The sequence below is a fragment of the Zingiber officinale genome, chromosome 3B (genome assembly GCF_018446385.1).
Source record: "Zingiber officinale cultivar Zhangliang chromosome 3B, Zo_v1.1, whole genome shotgun sequence".
Classification (NCBI taxonomy): Eukaryota; Viridiplantae; Streptophyta; class Magnoliopsida; order Zingiberales; family Zingiberaceae; genus Zingiber; species Zingiber officinale.
The window spans coordinates 59911771-59936006 of record NC_055991.1 but is presented as its reverse complement, the minus strand read 5'-3'; the positions used below and the strand labels follow the sequence as shown (position 1 = coordinate 59936006).

The 24236-nt window shown below is 34.4% G+C and overlaps 1 protein-coding gene across 1 annotated transcript in view; it reads left to right on the top strand.

Annotated features, from left to right (window-relative positions):
- The window catches only part of LOC122054912 (MYG1 exonuclease-like), a 110827-nt gene that overhangs the window by 63334 nt on the left and 23257 nt on the right, over positions 1-24236 (top strand). Inside the window, exons 9-11 of the mRNA XM_042616328.1 lie at positions 12930-13121; positions 13282-13401; positions 21292-21363. Of these exons, the coding sequence (XP_042472262.1) occupies positions 12930-13121; positions 13282-13401; positions 21292-21363 (384 nt within the window). The remainder of the gene's footprint in view (positions 1-12929; positions 13122-13281; positions 13402-21291; positions 21364-24236) is intronic.

Here is a 24236-nt window from a genome sequence, read left to right as displayed (position 1 = left end):
ATGATCCCTAGCAAAATGATATTTTACTTCTATGTGTTTTGTGAGTTTTAGTTAAATTTATCGAACTTATATTATATTATCAATTAACACTTTAACATTTGTGTAATTTAATTCAAAATCTTTTAATTTACAACCGACATAATCTGAGTCAATCTATTATTTCAAAATTACTAATCATAGGGTACCAAATTCCTACATTTATTGATTTCTTTTAACAACTTAAATGAGACACTTTAACACAAAATTAATATCTTGCACACATACCTATTACAAATAAAATGTAGTATGCTACCTATAACTTGTATAAAATGTTTAAGGTCTACTGATTTTCCTTCTGAATCATTATCTAATATTATGTTTGTTGCCATTGGTGTATTTATTTCCTTAGCATTATCCATGTCAATTTTTTTGATTAATTCCTTAATATATTTATTTTGATTTACATAATATCTTTTTTTTTGCTTGTTTTATTTATAGTCTTCAAAAGAATGTTAATTCTCCTACTAAACTCATTTCAAATTCATTTTCCATTAGTGTTATAAATTCTTTTAGGAATTTTGTATTAGTTGATCTAAATACCATATCATTTACGTATATTTGGGCTATGAATATATCATTTTCATATATTTTAACAAATACTGTAGGTCAATTTGTCCTTATTTTAAAAGTTTTTGATATTAAATAATTTATAATCTTTCGTATCAAACCCTAGGTGCTTGTTTTAATTCATATAATATCTTTTTTTAATCTACATACATGGTTAGGATGCTTTACGTGTTCACAATCAGTTGATTGACTTACATATACTCCTTTCGTATGCTTCTTCCTTAATAAAATCATTTAAGTATGCAGACTTACATATATTTGGTATAACAAATCTTTTATATGCTGCATAAGCTATTAATATTATAATAAATTCAAGCTTGGATACTAGTGTATAGGTTTTATCATAGTCTAGACCTTCTATTTGACTAAAACCCTAGCTATTAAATGAGCCTTATTTCTTATAATATTGCCTTTATCATCTAATTTATTTCGGAAGATCCATTTAGGGCATCCACAACCCACTTCAATTATAACATCCATCACCTCATCAAAAAATATGGGGTCCACTGCCACGTACTCATTATAACAACATATCTCTTTCATTCACATTCCTTTTAACATTATACTTATTATTTATGGGTTCCACAGTTCACTCAATCATTTTAAAATTATATCATATTAAATAAATACATTTTAAAAAGTATGGGTCCATATGACCATCCAATTTTATTTGTTGATCTTAAATTTTTAAATTTTTAAAATTTTAATTTTTAATTTTTAATTTTAAAATTTAAATTTTTTAAATACTTTTGAAGATGACTCGTCCCGGGTGGCCTTGAGTGCCTTCTTTCTTTGTTGTTTCTTGGGTTTACCCCTCCTTTGATTCTTTTAGTTTAGAGCATTTTGATTTGTAATGGGCTTTCTTGTTGCATCCATAGCAAATCACCTCCACTTTTTCTCTGCTAGTTTTTCTTTGAACTGCTTGCTTGCTTTTATTTTGTATAACCTTCTTGATATCCTTCTATGTGAAATTCTTTTTTTTTTTCTTGATTATCTTTTGAACCAAGTTAGCTCCTCATCGTCTGAGTCTGATTCGACCTTTGACTCAAACTCTGGTCATGATTTTGATTTGACTTGCAGCATTTCTCCTTCTGGTTCAAGTTAGCTTACTCATGCAATTCTAATTCACAAAATAACTCATCTAAGTTAACAGTAGATAAATCCTTAGACATTTTGTATGCATCTACCATATATGCCCATAATGTGTTTCAGGGAAATGCTTTTAAAGCGTATCTTATTATGTCGCGGTTTTCAATTTGTTGCCCGATCGTGTGAATTCCGTTCAGAATATCCTGATTCTTGCGTGTAGCTTACGAATTCTCCATTTACATTTGACAATTTTGTAATTGATTTAATAATAAAGCCTTGCTAGCTACCTTAGGATTGATTTCTCCTAGAGATCCATGGCGCTGTTGAACGAACCCATTCGATTCAGTTGTTCCTTGGTTAAGCTAGGGTCATCACTGCCTTGGCATCAACTTTGTTCTTGACGTCGGTGGTCCACTTTTCGCATTCCAATGGTTCTCCAAGCTCATCGACTGGTAGAGTGAAGCCCCTCTTCACAACGAATCACATTTTAATTTCGGTCTTTAAGTAATATTCCATTCGCTCCTTCTAGTACTCGAAGTCAATTTTGTCGAATAGGGGAGGGCGAAGAGTGCATTATTTTTCTTAATGGGCCATTAATATAATCATATGAATTTAAAGAAAAAATTACTCAAGACTTTTCAAGGTCTTGGGTGACTAACACTGATAAAATACTTGTAAAGAAAAATGATTAATTTTAATTTAAACACGGAAACAAAACACTTTCAACTTGATTTCCCGACTTTCTAAATAAGGGTAAGATGGATTTGTTTCTTAGATCAAAGATCTATAATGCTTGAACGACTGTTAAGTCAATTGAGATATCAATTATAGGATCGGAAGGTGGCAGGGGGGGGGATAACATGTATTTTAAAAAAAATATTTTATTATGAAATCAAATTGAATTGGAACATTAAATAAAATACGTGGTTTGGCTTCCCTCTTTGGTTCCTATGTCCACGACGTATGATCTGTTAGGTGGATTGATCCCGAAATACCTCTAAATCTTCACCTTTTCGAAACAAATTCGGAGGTGGAGAAATCATTTACAACCACAGAGATTATAGTATCTCACAAAATGAAATACAATTAAAAATAAAGGTTACCAAAGTAAAGCTTGTTGAATTTCAAAGTTCGATGGAGTGAATTGGATCTGAGGTGAATTCTAGCACAAAAGAACAAAAATTGACAAAGAAATAATTGCTTGATTGTTTTTTTAATGATATTTGAGGCTTGGACTCGAGCTTGTTTTATTGTCTTTTTTGGTTGATTGATCAACAACTTTCCCGCTGATTAGATTGGTTTCTCGGTCGATTGCTCAACAATATTAGTTGATCGATCATGTCCATGCCAGCTTTCCCGTCTAGGTTCATTTGTTGATTGGATCTGTTCATGCTCCCGATTGACTTCAATTTGTTGATTGGATCTGTTCATGCTCCCGATTGACTTCAAGTTGTTTGATAACTCGCCACGTCAGCATTTCACACCTTATCTCTTGCCACGTCTGCTGCCCGAAGCCTATCATTGACAACGTTGCTTCCATGTTAGCAATTCTGTGCTTATTCATGCTATATCAGATTCTCGAAGATTATCCTTATTAGATCATCTGTCGCATCACCATCATGTGCTTATCTGACACCACATCAGAAATGTTCTGCCAAGTCACCGAGCAGTCATTTGGTCTATCAAAAATTATTGTTCGGTCGCCCAAATTGTGAGGTCGACCGTATTCATCTTTTAGTCGACCGAATGTCTCTTTTCTATAGAACCAAGTTAGTATGACAAATAAGTAATAGATATATTTATTATTATGCGCGCTCTATTTTTTTCTGACAATTAACCTCAACTTCGAAACTTATGTTGGTTTCTTAATCGGATTATCGCTTACGTGTAGGATTACCCCTGTCCTAAGGTAAAAGACACTCCTCATAGCCTTCTTTTAGAAGGACCTCTCCTGAATTTACCTTGTTTTCTTACCTAAGCTAAACGTCCACTTCTGCAGATTTGTTTGGACTTGCTCTGCTTAATGTGCTTCTGATCCACTAGGGCTCTATTCTACTTGGTGTCCGATCTTGTTTACCCACCAAGTCTTTCGTGGCAAATGTTCGGTTCGTCAACCTATCTGGTCTTTCTCATCTAGTGTTTGGTCCATTTGATCCACTAAGACTTTCTCTTCTTCCTAGTGTTTGGTCCTCCCGATCCACTAGGACTTTTCTTATTAAGTGACCTGCACACTCAATACCTAAGTTAGATTCACAATGCCTAACTTTAAATTTTTTGTCATACATCAAAACACAAGTTCGACCGGATAGCAACAATAACCTATTTATTCATGCAATTTCACACTAGATGAAGTTAATTCCAAGCTTGAAACAAATCTAATGTGCTAACCAAGTAGAATTGAGTGTGTACTGCTCTTTTCAATGCCTATTGCACACCCTATGATGATATCACATTCTTTGGGATCTAAAACCTGTGGTTTTCAATTGAATTTACAAGCTATTCACTGGATATATCATCTCTAGATACCTTTCTAGAATCTATTTTTATGCTAATATATGTAGGCTTATTTGTTTTAACATCATACTTAAAAGGCATCCTATAATACAATGGCGCTTTTGTCTTCATCAGTATATATTCCAAACCGGTTATTTCAAAATTGCCCATTTCCTTAAACCTTTTCTTTCTATGGTCTTTGTTATTCTCCTAGATTCATTTATTTTCATAGAAATATTATGAGCTATCCCATTTGTCTCCTCTTATTGCATGCAAAGGATACTACGGTCCTTGTTTATTTCTTTTTCTTGCACACCCTATGATGAGATCACATTCTTTGGTATCTAAAACCTATGGTTTTCAAATGAATTTACAAGCTATTCACTGGATATATCATCTCTAGATACCTTTCTAGAATCTATTTTTATGCTAATATATGTAGGCTTATTTGTTTTAACATCATACTTAAAAGGCATCCTATAATACAATGGCTATCTTGTCTTCATCAGTATATATTCCAAACCGGTTATTTCAAAATTGCCCATTTCCTTAAACCTTTTCTTTCTATGGTCTTTGTTATTCTCCTAGATTCATTTATTTTCATAGAAATATTATGAGCTATCCCATTTGTCTCCTCTTATTGCAGGCAAAGGATACTACGGTCCTTGTTTATTTCTTTTTCTTGCAACTCGGATAGACTATATTAATGTCTAAATTTATTTACTTCCTTTTTCCAGCAACTTTACAATATTAATATGTTTAAATTTATTGCATTTAGAAATTTTTACTTTCATTTCTTCTTCGTGTGTTGACACTTTTTCTTAAACTGTTCCTTTTTGTTGCAACCAAAACATCATAATGATGTGGTCTTTTATCTTGGCTTGGATTAAGAAACTTAAGAGGCAACTTTCATAATCTCTTGCTCTATTGGCTATTTTAATTTTTTGATGAAGTTGATGCTTCAATCGAATCTCCAGATGAAGTGGATGTTATATCTTTATTTTTTGTTGTTCTCTTCAAGGTTGAATTTTGATGTTCATGATTGACCTAATTTTTTGGAGTTATAGATTTTATGATTTCTTCCACTTTGTGTTCAATCTCTCCATGGATTTCATCTTCTGGTTTTAGATGAGATTTTCATGAAGAAGAATGTTCTTCATCTAAAGATCCTTCGCATTGGTGTATGCTCCTCTACCCTTGCTCAAAATAACATTTAGTAAAATAGAAAGAATTATATTTATGGCATTTTTATTTAATTAAAATAGCTTAGTCGTCCGATTTCTTTTCTCGAACAGTTTTTCTTTATTGTTCTTTAAACCTTAAATTCATATTCTATAACAAGGAATACATTATAATTAATTTAAAAATATATATTTTTTTTCCTAGATCCCAAGTCTCCCTTGAACTTTGTCGGTACAAATTGAATTCCTATCATGATTAATCCTTCGAAAGTTAGAAGTCCTTGCTCTAGTACCATGTTTTGAGGATTGATGATGAGTGTTTGATCGTGTGGTGATGTGATCAAGTAGTAGAGGGAGGTGAATAGTACGTCTTGTGGTATTGATGTTCTATAAATCAAAATATACAACGAAAATTAAATAATACAATAAAAACGATCAAACCAGGGTACATAAACACAATGACTTAACATGGTTCGACACTCACGAGACTCGTACTCTATGATATATAATCTGTCAGGTGAACTCATACTCTATGTGATATAATCTGTCAGGTGAATTACTCTCAAGACATTGCTATATTTTCTTTTTCTCAACAAAGTCAAAAGTGGAGAAACCTCTTACAGATCAATAATAGAAATAAATAAGAATCAAGGTTGACAACAAAACCCAAACAGAAACAGAGTGAGTGTTGTTTGCATTGAATAAATTCTTTATTTCACAACCGTCGAGCTCCTTTTATAACATTCTCAAATCCTAGTCTTATTGTTATGTCATTATGCTGTCGACGGCTAATGAATCTGTTCCTATAGCATCAATCGACTACACCAACGAATTAGAAAATATTTTGTTCCTCGACTAAATGACCCTCAGTCAATTGACCAATTGACAAATCTTCTACTTGTTTGCTAATGGTTTGAATCATTAGTTGATCAGAATGTATCCATCACTCTTTTATTTCACAATACCCAAAAAGGTATTGAACCACACTAAGCAAACCACAAACCCTTAAACACTTGGGGTATGATTTTCTCAGTCACTAGTTGACTGTTTCCCAATACTAGTCAATTAGTTCCTTTGACTTCGACCACATCTACGATTGAGTCATTCCTAAGTTGTCATCTGCTCTTTTCCTTTATATATAGGTCACTCCACTCAGATCTCTTGCAGAGTTTCTTCAAGCCTTGAGGTTTTCTCATATCAAACTACGCTCCTTGGATGCTTCGAGCCCACAACACCTCTTTATGCCATTCCTAAGTAATTTACCTCCTCCGCTTGCCATGCTTTGATGCTCCTCATCTTGTGGTCTCTCGATTGCAGATGCCATTTTTCTCTAATCTCTGTGTGACTCATTTTATGGTTCCTCATATGTCCCATTCTTCGATCTTTATAGACTTGAGCCATCGAGCCATCCAATACCTTGGACACTCTAAGTCAACTGTTTACATGGTAGATCTTATGCAACTTTATATAGCAATAAATTTAACTTAAATCCTTTGTCTAATTCATCAAGACACTTAGTTGCCTAATTGCGGAAGAGATGAAAATTCTAGCAATGAGGATTAGAGTGCTAAGGGTGATATCACCTAGACTTGCAAATATGAAATATGGCTATCTCTTGTATCATCTTGAAAGGCCAACTAAAATAGTTGAAATAATAATGGTATGAACACAAACTATAACACTAACACAAGATTTTATGTTCTTCAAAGCCTTAGTTTCTACTCTATGACCTATAGATTCCTAAGATTAGTCACCCCTCAAAAACCCATATCTTTCTCCTTACCTCTCCTTACCAGGTGTAGAGAAAAACTAATACAAAATCATTCTTTTACAATAATGATAGTAAAAAAATATAATAACATAAAGTATAAACCTTAAACAAAGTTGATGGTTGTGAAAATGATTCAGAAATCGATAGCTTGAAAGTTGATGGTTGATCTCCTCTTGCTTGCCCCTCCTTTTATATTTTTCAAATTAATTAAAATCTTTGTTAGTCGACTGCAATATTGATTAAAGCATCCTTATTTGCTATCTTTGGTTGACTCCACCATTTCAGTCAACTTAAATTTTATTGGTCGACTCAACTGTATAAGATCTAGTTCGTTAAACAATTTCCTCCACGGGTTGATGCAATTGGTAGCTGCATGGGTGGTCAATTCCCAGCCGGTGCAAAATGCGTTGTGGGTGCTTGACCTCCTCATAAAGGGCCGCTGCGCTAGGATAAATGCTTATCGTGATTTACCCTCTTTCAGAGTGGGGCCGTCTTAGAGGGGTCGTTAAGGTGACGGTTTCACCTTTTGCTCCAACATAGTCAAACAATCTAATTTCAAATTTAAATAGTCCACCGAACCCTCTTTAATTAACTAAATTCCTTTTCAATCAATTTAGCTTGAAACAATATCTTTCTGTTCTCATGCAAAGTGTCTTAAGTTGACTACCAGGTCAACTAGTCTATTTAGTTATCTAATGTTATCCTCCAATCGACTTAATCATTGATTATGACCTAGAAGCACCTTGTTTCTTAGTCTACTTCATGTCTTGGTAGAATCTATAAAAATCACAATTATAATTTTTTTCATAATCTCTCACTTCTCACCAAATCACTTTAAATTGTTGTCCAAGAGTATAGTCCCATCAAGGCCTTAATCCCTCGGATTTACCAAACCTTGGCTTGTACCACATGCCATTATTTTCTAGGTCACCCATGTAGTTCCCCTCTTGTGGCTACTGCCAAAGCTGTTAAATCAATTCCATACTCTGTGTCCTATGTCGATCTCCAACATATTTCTAGGCCATCGAGCAAAACCAAGTTGGCTTCATCAAGTCCATTAAATACGACTCAATCTTGTCCAGTCGCACCAACTTGGCTACTCTATGTCTAATAAACCTAACTCGACCTAGTTGAGTCACAATAACTTGGCCATGGCAAGTTCAACAAACATAATTCGACTTCATCTAGTCACATCAACTTGGTCATCCTAAGTCAATAAACACAACTTGATATCATCAAATCACATGCACCAAGAGCTTTATGTTCGCCATGCTACTCTAAAATTTCAGACACACATCAATAACACAAGCTATTTAAACCTTTTGCCAAACACATTAAAACATCTTTTGTTTGAACATGACCACTTAGGGCATGATTGCACTAACGTTGGCAATGACGACAATGACTAACATTGGTGAGGGTAGTGCAACGAGGGCAAGGGTTTACGACAATCACGTGTAAGGGCAAGGTTGTGTGTGTAAGTTTTAGAGAGGGAGAAGGGAATGTGGATGGGCTCGAGTAAGGGAGAAGTTATTGCAAGTAGATTTAAGCGAAGGTGAAGGTGGCATGGAGAAGGGTAAGTGGGTGAGCTTATTTTGGCACGAAGGTGATATTGATGGGTAAACATGGGTCATAGTAGTGCAGGTGAGTTCTTGCAAAGGAATCTAGAAAAATAAGTGATATGCTTGTTTTGATTCTTCTCATTCCCTTCCCTTCCCTTCTTCCCCAAGTGAACATATTTTCTCCTTATTTCCCTATTGGTGCAACCATGCCTTCAATTATGTAGTTTTGATATTTGGGCAAAATTTTAGATAGACATCTTTTGAGATTATTGATATAGTTTATTAAGTGTGTAGGTGTAGATTACTTTACAAAGTTATTGCAGGTGTAATGGATCAGATCTAAGTGGGTCAAAGTTGACTTAGCAAGTTGAAATCCAAGAAGTTCAAGAGTGATTAGATGCTTGACGATTGGAAGTCTCAATAGTTTAAAGATGATTAGGCACTTGCAAATTAGGAAGATCTTGAGGCCTCTTGGCATGGAAGACTAAGGCTTCTTGGCACACGAAGAAGTCCTAGAAGCACAACCTCTTTGCATGTGTGTCCTGGTGAGTTGTACGGTTTACAAGATGGAATAGACTTAGTCGGAGATTTGACCTTAGAGTTGGTTGCAAGGTTTAAAATTTCGACCCGTGCCGAGGTTTCGGTCTCAGACCGGAACGATACGGTTTCGGTATCGTATCGTACCGTGCCGATACAGTTTCGGTATTTTTTTATTTATCTATAGTAATTATAAGATAAATATGTTTATGATGTATATAAAAATAAATTGTATATTGATTTATTATAAGTTCTCAATTATTGAATAATTTAATATTATTAGAAAAAATAATTAAAAATAATTTTATTTAAATAGAATTGATATATCAATCATTTAAATTAAAATGGAAGTATCTATAATAATAATAATAATAATAAGTATATAAATTAATACAAGATATTACTTTATATTAATAATAATTATATAAATTAATTATTTATTCATTTAATTAATTATTAATTAAATAATATATATTTTAAATAGCAAAAAATATCAAGTAAAAAAAATTTTAAAAAAATATCAGAGTATAAATATAATTTATTAGAATTCTTTTAAAAAAAATTAGAATTTTTAAAATTTTTTTAGAATTTTTAAATTTTTTTTTAAAATTTAAATGAAATTTAAAATAATAAAGAAAATATTAGAATATAAATAAGATTTTATTATATTTTTAAAAATTTTTAAATTAAATTTACAATATTATTTTTTTTCAGAATATTAATTAATAAAATTTATTAAATTTATTTTAATTTTAAATATATTTTTATATATTTTATTAGGATAATTTAATTAGGGTTTATAAAAGCCTCTTCGAAATAACCCACATCCTCCTTAGGAATTGTTTAATTTAATTAATTAAATAAAATAAATAAATATTAAAAAAAGAAAGAAAAAAATCGCGCTTACGCGAGATCGCCCGCGATCATCGCGGGCGATCCCGCGGGCGGTGTCCGGCGGGGCCGGAAGGGTCGCCGGAAGAGTCCGGCGACGCTGGCAGCGTCGCCGAAAGCTTTCGGCGACGCCTTCGGCGCCGCCGAAGGCGTCGCGGGACGCCACCGGAGGCGTCCCGCGACTCCTCCGGCGCCGACGGAGGCGTCCCGCATCTCCTCCGGCGCTGCCGAGACGGGGACGCCTCCCGTGCCGGTTTCGGCCGCCCGGCGGAACGGTAAAAACCGCCCGTGCCGGGCGGCACGAAACGACATTTCATACCCTGGTTGGTTGGGTCGAGGATCAAATCGACTCGTATGTGGGTCAACTAAGCAGTTGACTCATGCTGATCAACAAGTGAATTGAGTGATTATATTTGTGATTGAGTTGCTTTAATAGTTGATGGGATTAGATTCATTTGACTGGGCATTTGATTGGTTTTCTAGAAAATGTGACCGTCAATTGCTTATATGATATAGTGGTTCACTTGATTGAAAATAGACTGTGTTGTAGTATTTTGACTAATCAACTAAATAGTCAATTGGTTTATGTCGTCAGTCGGCTTCACTCGTGTTGGAAAACAAATTTCACGTTGAAGCAAAGTTACATTGGTAGGCTATAAATATGTACTAAATGGAGCTCATCAAGATTACCGAAGCTCCTTATTCTTAACATCCTAATCTCAACTCTTTGTGCTTAACTTTCACCTTTATAAGAAGAAGATTATAAGAAGTTTCTCCGCCTCTAAAAGATTCGAGAAAAAGAAAGGATAGCAGATTGTGTGGAGTGACTCACCAACTAGTCATACCTTGTGGAGTAGGAAAAGAGGTTCCGAACCATGTAAAAGGATTTGTTAGCGTTTTTGATTTTCTTTAGTTTGTGTTTTGTTATTTTCGTTGCATTATTTATTTTGTGTGTGCAGTTTGAGATTTCAACAATCAACTTTTCACTCCCTTTAGTCTCATCATTTGATCCAACACCTCCTCTTAGAGTTGTTACAAGGCCTGACCACTTGCAAACTTGGCCCAACTCAGTTCGATTTTGTCCATGCTCAGCATGACCAATTTCTTAATGGGTCGTGTGTTGCTGGGTGGTCTGACCTAGCCTGTAGGTTAGTTGGCGTAGTAGGGACATTGACCTAAGTGTTGGGCAGGGAATGACATGACACAAACTCGAAAATTTTAAAATTTAAAATAGAAAAAGAATACACGCACACATGCTCATGATAGCCTGTTGGTGAGCGACAATCATGAGCGACACTCACGAAAAAAAATGTTGATTTTTTTAAAATTTTTTTAAGCTTCCGATTGTGCCAATAAGATTTTGCCGGTTTAGGGGTTGAGTTATAATATTAAGCACAAAAGTTTTCAAATCGAAAAAAATATATTGGGTGTGCACCGGGTGTGCGAGATAACAAAGCGCACACACTCTCTCTCTCTCTCTCTCTCTATATATATATATATATAGAGAGAGAGAGAGAGAGAGAGACCATTCTTTAGTAAAAAAGTAAAGAATAGTTTGTTTTATGCTCATCATGAAGATGTGTACCTTTCATGGAGCATGCCTATGCTATTATAGAGATCTTATTTAAAAATAAGTTTCTTAATTACGTAATGTGACAGTAAACTTGAGGCATCATTTTAGTTGTGACTAAGTGTTCTTTTTTGTCTATATTTCTATATTTTATTTTTCTATTTCTATTTCTATTTTTCTATTTTTATTTCTATTTTTTCTTCTATTTTAAATAATTTTCTGATTTTTTAATTATTTATTTTTATATATTTGAGACTCAGGCTGAGTACCTATGGTGACTTCATGGGTTGTGCAATGCATGACCTGTGATAGTAAGTGTTAGGCATGAGCTTAACACAACAGATAAATGAATTGATGGGGCTTGGACCGTGCCCGGCTCACTCTCCCAAAGTAAATGAATCATTATGGAGCATCTGTGTTATACTTTGCTTGTTACATTGTACTCTAATATATTCTGTTGTCAGCCAGGAGTTATATATAGATTTTAGACATAACATATGGATACATAGAGCTAAACTCTTACAAGGTGATTTGAATTTATCAAGCTAGCGCCAAGGCTTGAATAGTTTGTTTAATGAAATGCATGAACATGGACATAGAATATTATGCATAAATCAATAGCCTTCAAGTAAATTGGTAGCATAATACCTACCTTATTCATTGGTTGGTGATCCAGACTTGTATCTATCCTACTGATCCATATGTCATCCTTATAAGTTTGATTAGTTGCTGGATTCAATGGTTATAATATGATTTTGAGAATGGACGCATCCTGCCAACAGTTAAACACCACAAGGTAACCTAGAATAATGTTAGTTCTCTATATTGGTTGTATAGCCATAACTGAGCAACCTTTTATGTTACACTTGCATACTCACCCATCTGGTTTTATACTTTGCACAAAAATAACTGAAAAATTACTCCATTTCCTTCACCAATTAGATCTGATGTGGCCAATTAAGGGCTTGTCCAAAAATGCCATTTTGCAAGAGAAATTTTTTCATATTAAGTTCAATCAATAGCTCATGTTTTTTTAACTTTTTTAATTGACTGTTTATATGATCAATTGAGATATTTCCTTCTATAATATAGATGTTAAGTATCTTCAGTTCTCATCTTTACTTTGTAGTTTGTATATCTGGTCTTTTGCATTTTAGGGCTTTGTTATATTCTTAATGCTTCAGCTGTTGATCAATTCATTTATAATTTTCGTTGCATGCCTTTGCCAGGCAATTGATGCTATTGATAATGGGATCAACCAGTACGACACTGATCAGCCTCCAAAATATGTGAATAATACACATTTGTCTTCAAGAGTTGGTCGTTTAAATTTGGACTGGATGGATCTTGATCAATCTTCTGAGAAGGAAAATGAAGCCTTTCAGCAGGCAATGATACTTGCTGGTGGAGAATTCTTGGATGTAAGTTCTTTTTTCCTATTTTGGCAAAGAACTGTTTGTTTTGTCTTCCTGGATACATCTGCCTATGCTACGTGATGACCGTGTTAATTTCTTTTGTTTTACTCTACTGTCAGATGTACAGAAGGATAACATTTTTCTTCATTTCTTCATATGCTTGCAGAGTGTAAGGTTTCATGCTAGATCATGGTTACCTGCAAGATCCATAGTTGCTGAATGTCTAGCTACAAGAGGAAATGCTGATCCAAGTGGTGAAATTATGGTTTTGGATAGATTTTGCCCGGTAAGTGCCAAGTGGTTCAAAGATTTTGCTAGATTTGTAGCTTCACTAGATTTGTCTATTCATGCCATGTAAGTAATTTTCGATCCTCAACCTCAATCAATGTACAACTGGTAGCGCTCATTATAAATTTTTGAATTTGCTATTCATGTTTGTGGTAATTTGTGAATGGTTGGTCATGCATCTTGCTTACCTTGAGTGGTAACACTTGAAATCTTTTTGATTGTTCTGAAAATTATTGGTGGTCTGGTACATTTTACATTTCTAACAAAAAAGATAGTTCATGTTTGATACTCCTTTTCCTTTTGTTATGATTGGTCATTTCATAGTGTGCCACTCGAAGCAGCAATTGCTTTCTTACTTTTAGTTTTATCAGACTTTTGAAAACACTCCTTTCTCTATCCTATCAGTCTCATCTCTAAACATATGTATATGTAAGTGACTTTTTAGTCTTAGTTTCCCAGGTCTTATCTTAGGAATGCAAATCATGTTAGAGATTGCTGTTTGTTGTACTTAAGGGAATATGTAACAAGTTCAGTTTGTTACAAAATTTACAAATATTCATCACCTCCATTATCATCTATTGTATTTGTCAAATTTTACAAGCCATCCATTTACAAAATTGATGGGGCGAGGAGCATCAGAAGTTGTAGGAAGAGGAGGTGAGGAACATGAATCTTGTTCTGTTCGAGCACGCCATGTGTACACCTGCAATGGTCTAGTAGACGGAGCATCTGTAGTGGGATGGTGGGATAGGTAATGGAGATGCTAATGTATCATGTGTCTAATCCAGAGGTGGAGAAAAGTATGGTTGGGACTAAAAAAAATGTAATATCAGCATAGACATAACTGCGTTTTGTGAGTGGGTCAAGATAACAATATCCTTTTTTTGTGTATGAGAACATCCAAGCAGGGTGCATTTAATGGAGCGAGGAGACAATTTATTCAAGTAAGGAGTAAAATTATGAACAAAGTAAACACCACCAAATACGCGAGGAAGCACCAAAACAAGAGATTTGACAAGAGAAAGGGATATCCCCATATAACACAGTAGATGACATCCTATTTTTGAGAAAGTGGGCTGTGAGAATATCATCCCACAAAAACTTAGGAACATGCATATGATAAAGAAGAGTACGAGCTACATCTAAAGTATGACGGTGTTTGTGTTCAGCAACACTATTTTGTTGGAAAGTGTATGAGTAAGAGGTTTGATGAATTATGCCATGAGAATCACAGAATAGACACAGAAGAAGTGAACTCAAGTGCATTATCGGGATGAAGAATGCGCAAGATAAAAAAATATTGGGTTTTTATGTCATTATAAAATGATGTTAACACCTCAGAAATCTCACTCTTATTTTTGAGTAAATATAATCACGTCATACGAGAATAATCATCAACAAAAATTATAAAATACCAAAAGTCCCCTCTAGACTCAACTCTACTAGGTCCCCAAACATCACAATGAACAAATTCAAATGCAAAAGAACTATGCTTATCAATTCTAAAAGGAAAAGAAGTATAATGGTGTTTGCCGAACTCGCAAAACTCGCATACTAAACTTTTTAAAGTGGAAGAAGATGAGTGACTTAGACGACAATGCCACAGTTGTTGAATGCCCGGGAACTCACAGGTTTAACCGAATCCCGATAGTATAGGCCATCACGCTCATGTCCACCAATCATCCTATTCGTTTACAGATTCTAAAAAATATAATAGGGTGGATAAAAAGATATAGAACAGTTATGAGTTTTTGTTAGTTGACTTATGGACAATAAACTAACAGAAAATTTAGATGCAGAGAGAACATTATCAAGAGTGATATTTGCATTGAGCCTGACAACACCTATTTTTGTAATCCGAGAATAGGTACCATTGGCTAGACGAACAGAGGATAAAAATGAGAAAACAAAAGAGGAAGAGAAAACAGACTTATTACCACTAAATATGAGTAGAAGCATCGGAATCTTGCATCCAAGATTTATCATGAGACACATAGCAAATGCACCTGTAGAGGATGAGGCAGTGGTAGAGGGAATGCTAGCAGAAGAGCAAAGCAATTTCTAATAATTAGTATGAAAAACAGAGATTATATCACTATGATCGCCCGTGTCCGGTGAAGGAGTCAATAGTTTGGTAGATGTATTATTAACCCAGTTTTACCAAACTTCGGCCAACACTTCTCGGAGGCATGGTTGGGCTTGGCCACAGTGCACACACAAACGACCTTTCCTGGTGGTATCACTTTCGCGACCACGATTGCGACTCTAAAAGAACCCCTGATCGCGAGCAGCCAAGCCGAAGTATTGGAAGATGAAGAAAAAGCAGTGTTATGACGATCCGTGGTCACACGAAGAACCTAAGACAGAGCATTTGATAATGTGAGACTGCTATCACTTGCCAGCAGATTATCTCGAACAGGTCGTAGAGTAGAATCTAAATCGAATAGGAACTTTGTGACAAAAAATTCTTCCCATTGATTCTTTCAAAGCGTCAAAAGAGAGAGGATGGTATTGTAGAATTTCATCGGCAACCCCTTTAAGAGTAGAAAAATAGTTACTAACCGATTGACCGTCTTGGCAAAGAGAGAAGAGTTTTTCATATAATTCAAAGACTCGAGAAACATTTTTGTCATTCGAATACATGCCACGCAAAGCTTCCCACATCTCTTTGGCAGTTCCAGCGAACAAAACATTAGTGTTCACGGACTCCTCCATACGGTTGAGAAGCCAAGCCATAACAAAACAATCGACCAAAATTCAATCTGAATATTTTAGATCTTTAGAGCCAGACAGAATATTCTTGTGAGAACTCAAGAATAGTTCAAATGAATGCGACCATAGGAGATAGTTGGTCTCATTCAATTTGATAGTGGTAGCCAAATTTGGTTTAGAATATGAAGACGTCATTGTAGGATAAATTCAGAGATAGAAACATTAGTAATAGATTAGACGTTGATTCCCTCTCCGGCGATCAAGCAACACCTGAGATCAAGAAGCCAGTTGATCAAGAAGTTCTAATTTGCTGCTTACTCCAACTGCGTGAGATCTAATAGATTTGATGAGGCCGAAAGGAGAGGGCTGGTAGTGATGCAACAATAGGCGGCTCATCAATATTAGGGTTTTTGGTAGTGGCGGCAGAGAAAGGAGAAAAGAAAAAACTAGGTAAGAATTAAACTTCCTTTGATACCATGTAGAAAAGAAGGAAAAATTTCTCTGTATAAATATTAATCTGCTTACATGTAGGTATTTATATACATAAGGAGGAAAAAAAATCAATCTCGATTCCTACCATCAAAGGAATACAATTAAGATTAATCTCAATTCCTACAATCATATATATATTCATTAATAGACATGTAAAAAAGTCTGACTTACACAGTGGCTTTAGTTAAATGTCATTTTAGGGAATGAAGCCATGCTGCCATCAACCACATTGGTACTGAAGGAAAAACACGAGGTGACATGATTGCCATGGTGAGTTATGGGTGAGAAAGAGGTTTGTAGTTTGATGTTTATTTTCAAGTGAAAGATGGTTCTTCGGGGGATGACATGGGTAACTTCTTGTGGTGGTGGGGCTACAATGGTAGGCAATTGGAGGCGACACCATGAGCAAAGATTAATGATGACCGTTCAGCTCTGATAACGTTAGGTTTTGTGCCTCAATAGGTGATCTCAAGATGAGGAACAAAACAGAGCAATAGATTTATATTTGTTAATTATCAAAATCTGTAAGCCTGCATCCAATTACAATCCTAAGCCTCTTATAGATGGCATTAGAACCCCAATATGCAATGATTCTAAATAAGAATCAAACAAATAGCTATTTTGAGTATAAAATAAAATAATGGAAATGATCTAAACCTTTGAAGGAATTACCTTTTGCATAGCAATCCCACACACACACACTTGTTATCCTATGTGTAGCGTTGTCCACTTATTTTTTTTTCACACACGCACGCACGTTTTTGTTATCCTGTGCATAGCATCGGTTGCTAATTTTTTTTAAGTTTCTGGTTATTCCAATAAGTTTTTATCTTTAGGGTTTGGGGGTGGATTATAGTATTAAACACAAATAAATTTTCAAATCAAAAATATTTTTTTGGATGTGCATGGGGTGTGCAGGGAAAGGTGTGCAGGATATCAAAACTTATATACGTTCTTGTTATCTTGGGCGCAGTAAGCATCGTCCATGCTGATTTGTTTTTTTTAAATTTTTTTTAACCTCTCGGTTATGTCAATAAGTTTTTACTTTTAAGGGTTGAGTTATAATATTAAGCAAAAAAAAATTCAAATTGATTTTTTTTTTTTAGGTGTGCAAGGGGTTTGCAGGGTAAGGTGTGCAGGATATATATGCACAACCATTTGATTCTGTTTTCCTAGGAAAGATAGAATATGAAACATGTTTTAATTTCGTTTTGTTTCACCCATGGATCGGCAATGACACAATGTCGGCATGCCGCGACACGTCGTGCGTGCCGGGGGATGCGTTCATAAGCTTCGGTGTCGCGCGCATCCTATGATGCATCCGGACAAGTCGCACGAGCCTAGCGATGCATCCAGACAAGTCGTGCAAGCCCGGCTCACGGTCGTCACATAACAGGGACGATGGAAGCAATTTAACTAGGCTTAATAATAAACTTAGCCTTTAATAATTTTAATCAACTCCTAACTATGATTGAAATAATTTAAATAGTCTTAATTAAAATTAATAAAATTATCTCATTAATTTAATATATTTATATATATTAAAAAATATTTTATATTTTATATTTTATACCTTTTATTTTTAAATATTTAGATTAAATTTTTTATTTTTAGTTAATATATTTTATATTTAAAAAAGTACCGAAACTGTATCATTCTAGTTTAGCACCGAAACCTTGGCATGGCTTGAGATTTATTTTAAACTATGATATAAGCTATTGTTGCTAATGTTGCCTAGATATTGGAATGTCATCATTGTATATTTCCCAGCTAACTCTTTTCCTAATTACAAGTAAAAAGCTACATGTGGGTGCAACTTACGAAAAAAACCCTTCCATTTATGTCTTTCTTGGTTAAAATGCTATTTTGGTGTTGGGTATTCGTGGCCGGCCAAAACTGTCATAATAGTTATATTTCTGTGGTGCTTGGTGTATCAAGTGTCAGGATGAGTTGATGTTCTATACCAATCACGGGGGGAGGCAGAAAGAAGAAAAGTGAAAAAGCAAATAAGAACAAAAAGAAGTTATCTGGTAGGGTTTGTGAAGGCGTGCTATCATCTCAAGGTGCTCCACATCTCTCTTGTTTGGAACAATACTTGATGCTCACTTAGGGTGGAATGGAACTCATCTTGAGGTGTTTCATAGTTCTCTTGTGGACGGAACAATGCCCATTTCTTTTGTCACTGAACCAGAAGTATATGGTGATTCTTTATAGTGGGATGCCTCTGGTTCCTTTGACAAGCAATAGATGAAAAAATTGTGGAAGAAATATTTTTTAATTGAGATTTCAGATTTGCAAATGCAGCTCTCAGTTGTTGCATAATTTTAACAAGGACAATAGTTGAAATAAGTGTTCAAAAAATAAAGATTTTAACTAATATTTGCAGCATCTGACTCTCAGTTGTATCAATTCACATCAATTTGGTTAACAATGTGATTACACTGATAATCATCTTTGTCAACCTGTGTTAGTCCAACTATTTGAGAACTTTTGTTTATTTTTGTTGTCTAGTTTAAAACATTAAATATTGTTTGCATTAGATTAATATCTCTAAAAAATTCTATTTAGTTTCTTTTCCTTGCATCATCTGAGCTCTGAAGAACCTTCATAGCTATTTCATTCCCTGCATTTTAGTTCAAAATGTCTTTTGTTTATTTCTTTCTCTGTTATCATTCTACCTCATTATTTCCTTTTAATATAATTGTCATTAGTAGTGATTAATTTTGCATTGCCTAAAAGAAAAAAAATGATGAGTGCGCCATAACTGTGGTTTTAAGACACATTACTTGTAAATGTTAGGTTGTATATAAAAAAACACAAACAAATTTAAACATCTTTGTTTAATTTCAATGATCTTGGTGATAAATTATTTTCTCAACTGATTAAAAGGACAGACACCAGGGAAAATTAGGAAGATCAACAAAACAGAATGTTGAAATCCTAGTAAAAAGTAACAAGGTCGACATTTACAATAATCAGTGTGTTGATCAAAATTTTTATTAGGTGATCATTATTAGTGCAATGATTTCTCTATTAAATCATTTGACAATTGTGAGACATCTACAGAGTTTCATGAGTTTCGTGGTGATGTTAGGCAAATGATTACTACGTGTAGTGAATGTATAAGATGCACAGAAACTCTCAAAATTTAATGAGGAATTGCAATATAGGAGATGAAACTCTTATTTTAAAGCTTCTTGAAAGTCTTCTCCGTAAACCTATTGAGAATTTTATCTTCGAGTCACTGGTTCATATTTTATTGTGGAGAAAATTAAGAGCTCTAATGTTCACTTGACTTACAACAAAGTGAACATCAATCCAATTTTTAATTTTGAGGATTGTTATCTTAATTTTTTTGGTTGTCTTCAAGGGGCATGCATTCAAAGCATATGTGTTTTTTTCTTATGAGGGAAGAAGATCTAGAAGTAAATAGCATGACAAAAAGATTTCTTCAAGAATACTTTCCCTTCACTTGTAAGATGAAAAAAGAGGGAGGTTGGCAGAAAAAAGAGGCAGAAAAGGAAAAGTATGAGAATATTTTTCAACTTTTCCTCTATATTGTTTTGGTTCAATTTTGGCCAAAATCTCACTTTCATGCATAATTGATGTCAAAGCTGACCATAAAAACATTAAAATTATTATTATTTTTTATTTTTAAATATATTCTTGATTTTTAAATGATTTTAGCAAATAAATTTTACAATTTTTAGTTCCCTCCCTCTTCCGCAGATAGTGAGAAATATTTCACAATTCTTTTTCAGGTTTTTCTCTACCATCTTTCTTTTGCTATCTGTTGACTTCATATGTAGGAAACAAAGTGGAATGAATAGATATAGAAATGGTGTATTTTGCCTATCTTAACTTAGATTTAGTCTTTTATGTTTGGTGTCGTAAATCCAAGTTTATAAGTTCCAATAAAAATTTTCCTTTTATTTGCTTGTCCTACTCTGAGATATTCTTTTTTTGGGTCATCTTTTCCTCACACTTGCTGTGCTACTTGGTCATCGCTTTTATTAGGAATTTTCTTTTCCTCTAATGCTATTGCTCATTATATCATCATAATTATAGGCAATCCTTGCCAAAACATGTAATAGTTGGTTTATTTATGCTTGTTTTTTTTTTGTTTTGTTTTGTTAGGTCTTTTTTGTGCTTAGATGGTCATAGTTACTAACAAAGCATATGATTGCAAATGTTAACATCACCACGACATTAGCATCTGATCAAGGAGTTGGGAAAGAGACTTGTTTCATGAGATGCCTCTCCCTAAGGGAATGCCAGGAGTGGCCAAGGCAAAGAGGCCTCTCAAGGAAATTGGCAATTATGGCTCACCTCTTATCTGTTGGAGTCCTAGCCAAACATTTGAACCCTTTTAAAACATTTGGTTGTGATATGTTTATCATTGCCCTTTTACATGATAAAAATGAATTTTATTACTCACTAGTCACAACTAATTACTATTGAAAAGTTTGTACTTGTTGACAATTTGATGAATCAAAGCAGACAAATTTCTAATTGGTTTTCCCCCATTTGCAAGAGGTGGTTTCTGTTCTATTATACTTTATGTTGTTTGTTCCTAATTATTTCATCATCTGGCCATGTTCCTTGAATGTCTTTAACTTTGTCAAAGTGTACATTTAAACGTCCTGATTAAATTACTAGTTTTATGTTCTATAACTTATTGCAGTGGAAACTTCATTTGTTTGAGCTTGAAGAGGATCTTAAAATCATACCTCTTGTTAAGTATGTTCTTTATCAGGTATGTATCTTAAGTACTAAGACCTAAGTACTACTGTGCATTTTTCCTTTCCTCTAATAGATTATTGAGTTAAGAAATCAACATGATAGCAGGCTGTTCTTAAATATGCTGGTCCACTGACTTGAATCCATTTCATTTGAAATATTTTGATTCTTGAATAGTTATGAAGTCTATGACAACGTTAATTGATTGAACTGCTATCCCCAACTCCAGTTGTTAGGCAACAAGTATAGTCCGATGGAGGAAATCTTTAAGGTATGTGTTTCTATGATTAAATACAGGAAAAAGAAAAAAAGAAAGAAGAGAGGAGCCGTTAGAAATTGGATCATGAAGGAATAATGAGCAAGCAAGAAAAAGAAAAATAAGTAGAATAGAGGAAAGGAACCATGATTCAAGTGCCAATCGGTATTGAATAGTAAGATTAAAACATATCATTTTGGAAGCCATTTGGTTGACAAGGTAAATGTCATCGTGATGCACTTGCCAACGTTGAAAGAAGGCCTTTCTCTCATCCTTAATTTCATTTTCCAGTGACAAGGAGATAAAAAACTAGAAAAGAAGAGGGGAGAGTAAGAGGCGTAACACCAATTAGAGCTATCATGTCCCAGGGTAGGAGATATCCCTAACGCTCGTATAATTGACAGTAGCAAGAAATAAGAACTATATAGCAAAATATGCAATTTTTTTTTTTTTAAATTTCAAGGGTTAGAACTTTTTTTCATTTTATTAATAGAAGCATCTCATAAAAGAATGTTATACCAAAAAGTATTAACTTTATTAAAAATAAAAAGTGCAACATGATGACAAAATGCTAAATAGAAGGGAAAATAAGCAAAGAACTTTTTAAAGTGTGAACTCTATACTTACTCAGTCCAAAACCAACAAGACTTTAAAAAACTGTATTTGCAAATAAAACTAGAAATCAACAAAAAATATAGAGGAAGCACAAATTGCTAAGTTGATAAATAGTAGGGATGCACATGAACTATAATCTTTTTTAAGAATTCAAGAATCAACATTCACATTTCAGCTTTTAGATTTTATTTAACTATATTATTAGTTTTGAAGGGGAGCCTTGGCGCAACGATAAAATTATTGCCATGTGACCTTAAGGTTATAAGTTCGAGTCGCGGAAACAACTTCTTGCAAAATACAATGTAAGGCTGTGTACAATAGATCCAATGTGGTCTGATCCCCTAGGACCTTTTGCATGGCTGTGTACAATAGACCCAATGTAGTTTGATCTTTTCCTGGACCTTACATTGGCGGGAGCTTTGTGCATCGGGTTATTTTTGTTATATTATTAGTTTTCAATCTTAATATCTGTTAGGAATCTAAAATTCAGAATGGAGGAACACAAAACACAGAATTGTATTAAGGTTAACACAAACAATCTGGTAAAGAAAACTCTCTCCACCAACCCAAAGCCAATGCTTTCTTCTCACAATAATTCTTCGATCCCCTCCCCTCTAACTTCCCACAAACTTATAACTACACATACTCTAAACATGTTAACATAATTGTTATAAAGATATAACTGATTCTAAAACATAAACTGCTACTATATATTAATTCTGTTAAGACCCCTTTTTGTTTTAGTCCTCTTGGAATATACAAGTCATGTTTTGGGCTTGTTTCCCTCATGATCTAACATGTTTCACCCATGATCCAGCAGTTTGTCCACATTTGGAACTTAGTTCCTATCATTACCACCTACTGCAACTCTAGCCTTGTCCTCAAGGTTAAGATAAGGAAATTGAGTTCTAAGAGTAAAATCATCCACCCACGTTGTGTCAATCATGCTGTTGCCCTTCCTTTTGACTAGCCATTGATGAATCACTTCACCATTATGAACAATGTCTCTACTAGCAATCACATATTCTGGTTCCACATCATCTTTTAGTGCTACCTCTATTCCATTGGGTAGATATACTTGTACACTGTACTCTCCAATAGGTTTCTTAGAGTCGTGAATTTTGTTAGAACCCCTTGTTGTTGTACTTGTTTTGGCCATTTGGAAAGGTTGACCCAATTTCTTTTGAATTGCATTAGGTCCTGTATATGGTTGAAAACTAGCCAAACCATCGCTTCCTCTCCTTCTCTAATGTCTTTTATGGGATCACCCCTTTAGCAATTCTGCTTCAACATCCTTGCCATGCGCATTAATTGCCCTCTAGATAGTGGATTCAATGTTCAAACTCTTCTTCTGATATGAGGTAATAATCCACTCATGAAATAGCCAATATATTGCTCTGCTGGAAGAACTTGTGAAACTCAAAAGTTTCAATAAATTCTTCCACATTTTAGGTATATTTGAATGTTGTCAATTCTTCAAAAGGATTCTCATGTCTACGCCTTCCATAACGGGCTATGAGAGCGCGTTTAAGTTTTTCCCAAGTTAGATTAGCTTGGGTATCCTTAAGAAGATTAAACCAATGAATTGTAGTGTCTTTCATACTTACATGTGCCATCTTGACCTTAACTTCATCATAAGTATTCTAGATTTCAAAATAAATTTCAGCCCTAGTAATCCATGCCATTGGATAGTCCCAACCATCAAACATTGGTAATTCTAGTTTCTTAATGTACTCCTCTAATTGATCACTTTGATATTCTTGAGGCTCAGATTGAGATGACTCATCAGTAGAAATGGATACCCCCTTCAATGGTATTGCTCAACCCTTGTTCCTAATTGCTTGTTGATCTCTTGCAACAGAGAACCATGTTGTTGTACTTTAGAGATCAATCGTTGCATAATACCTCTTATTTCTTCCATACTTCCTTCTTGCATCCTCTCTTTCAAAACATTAACCCTATCTGACATTTTTTGGTATTCCTTCTAAGCATACAACCTCTCTTACATCCGGCAGGTC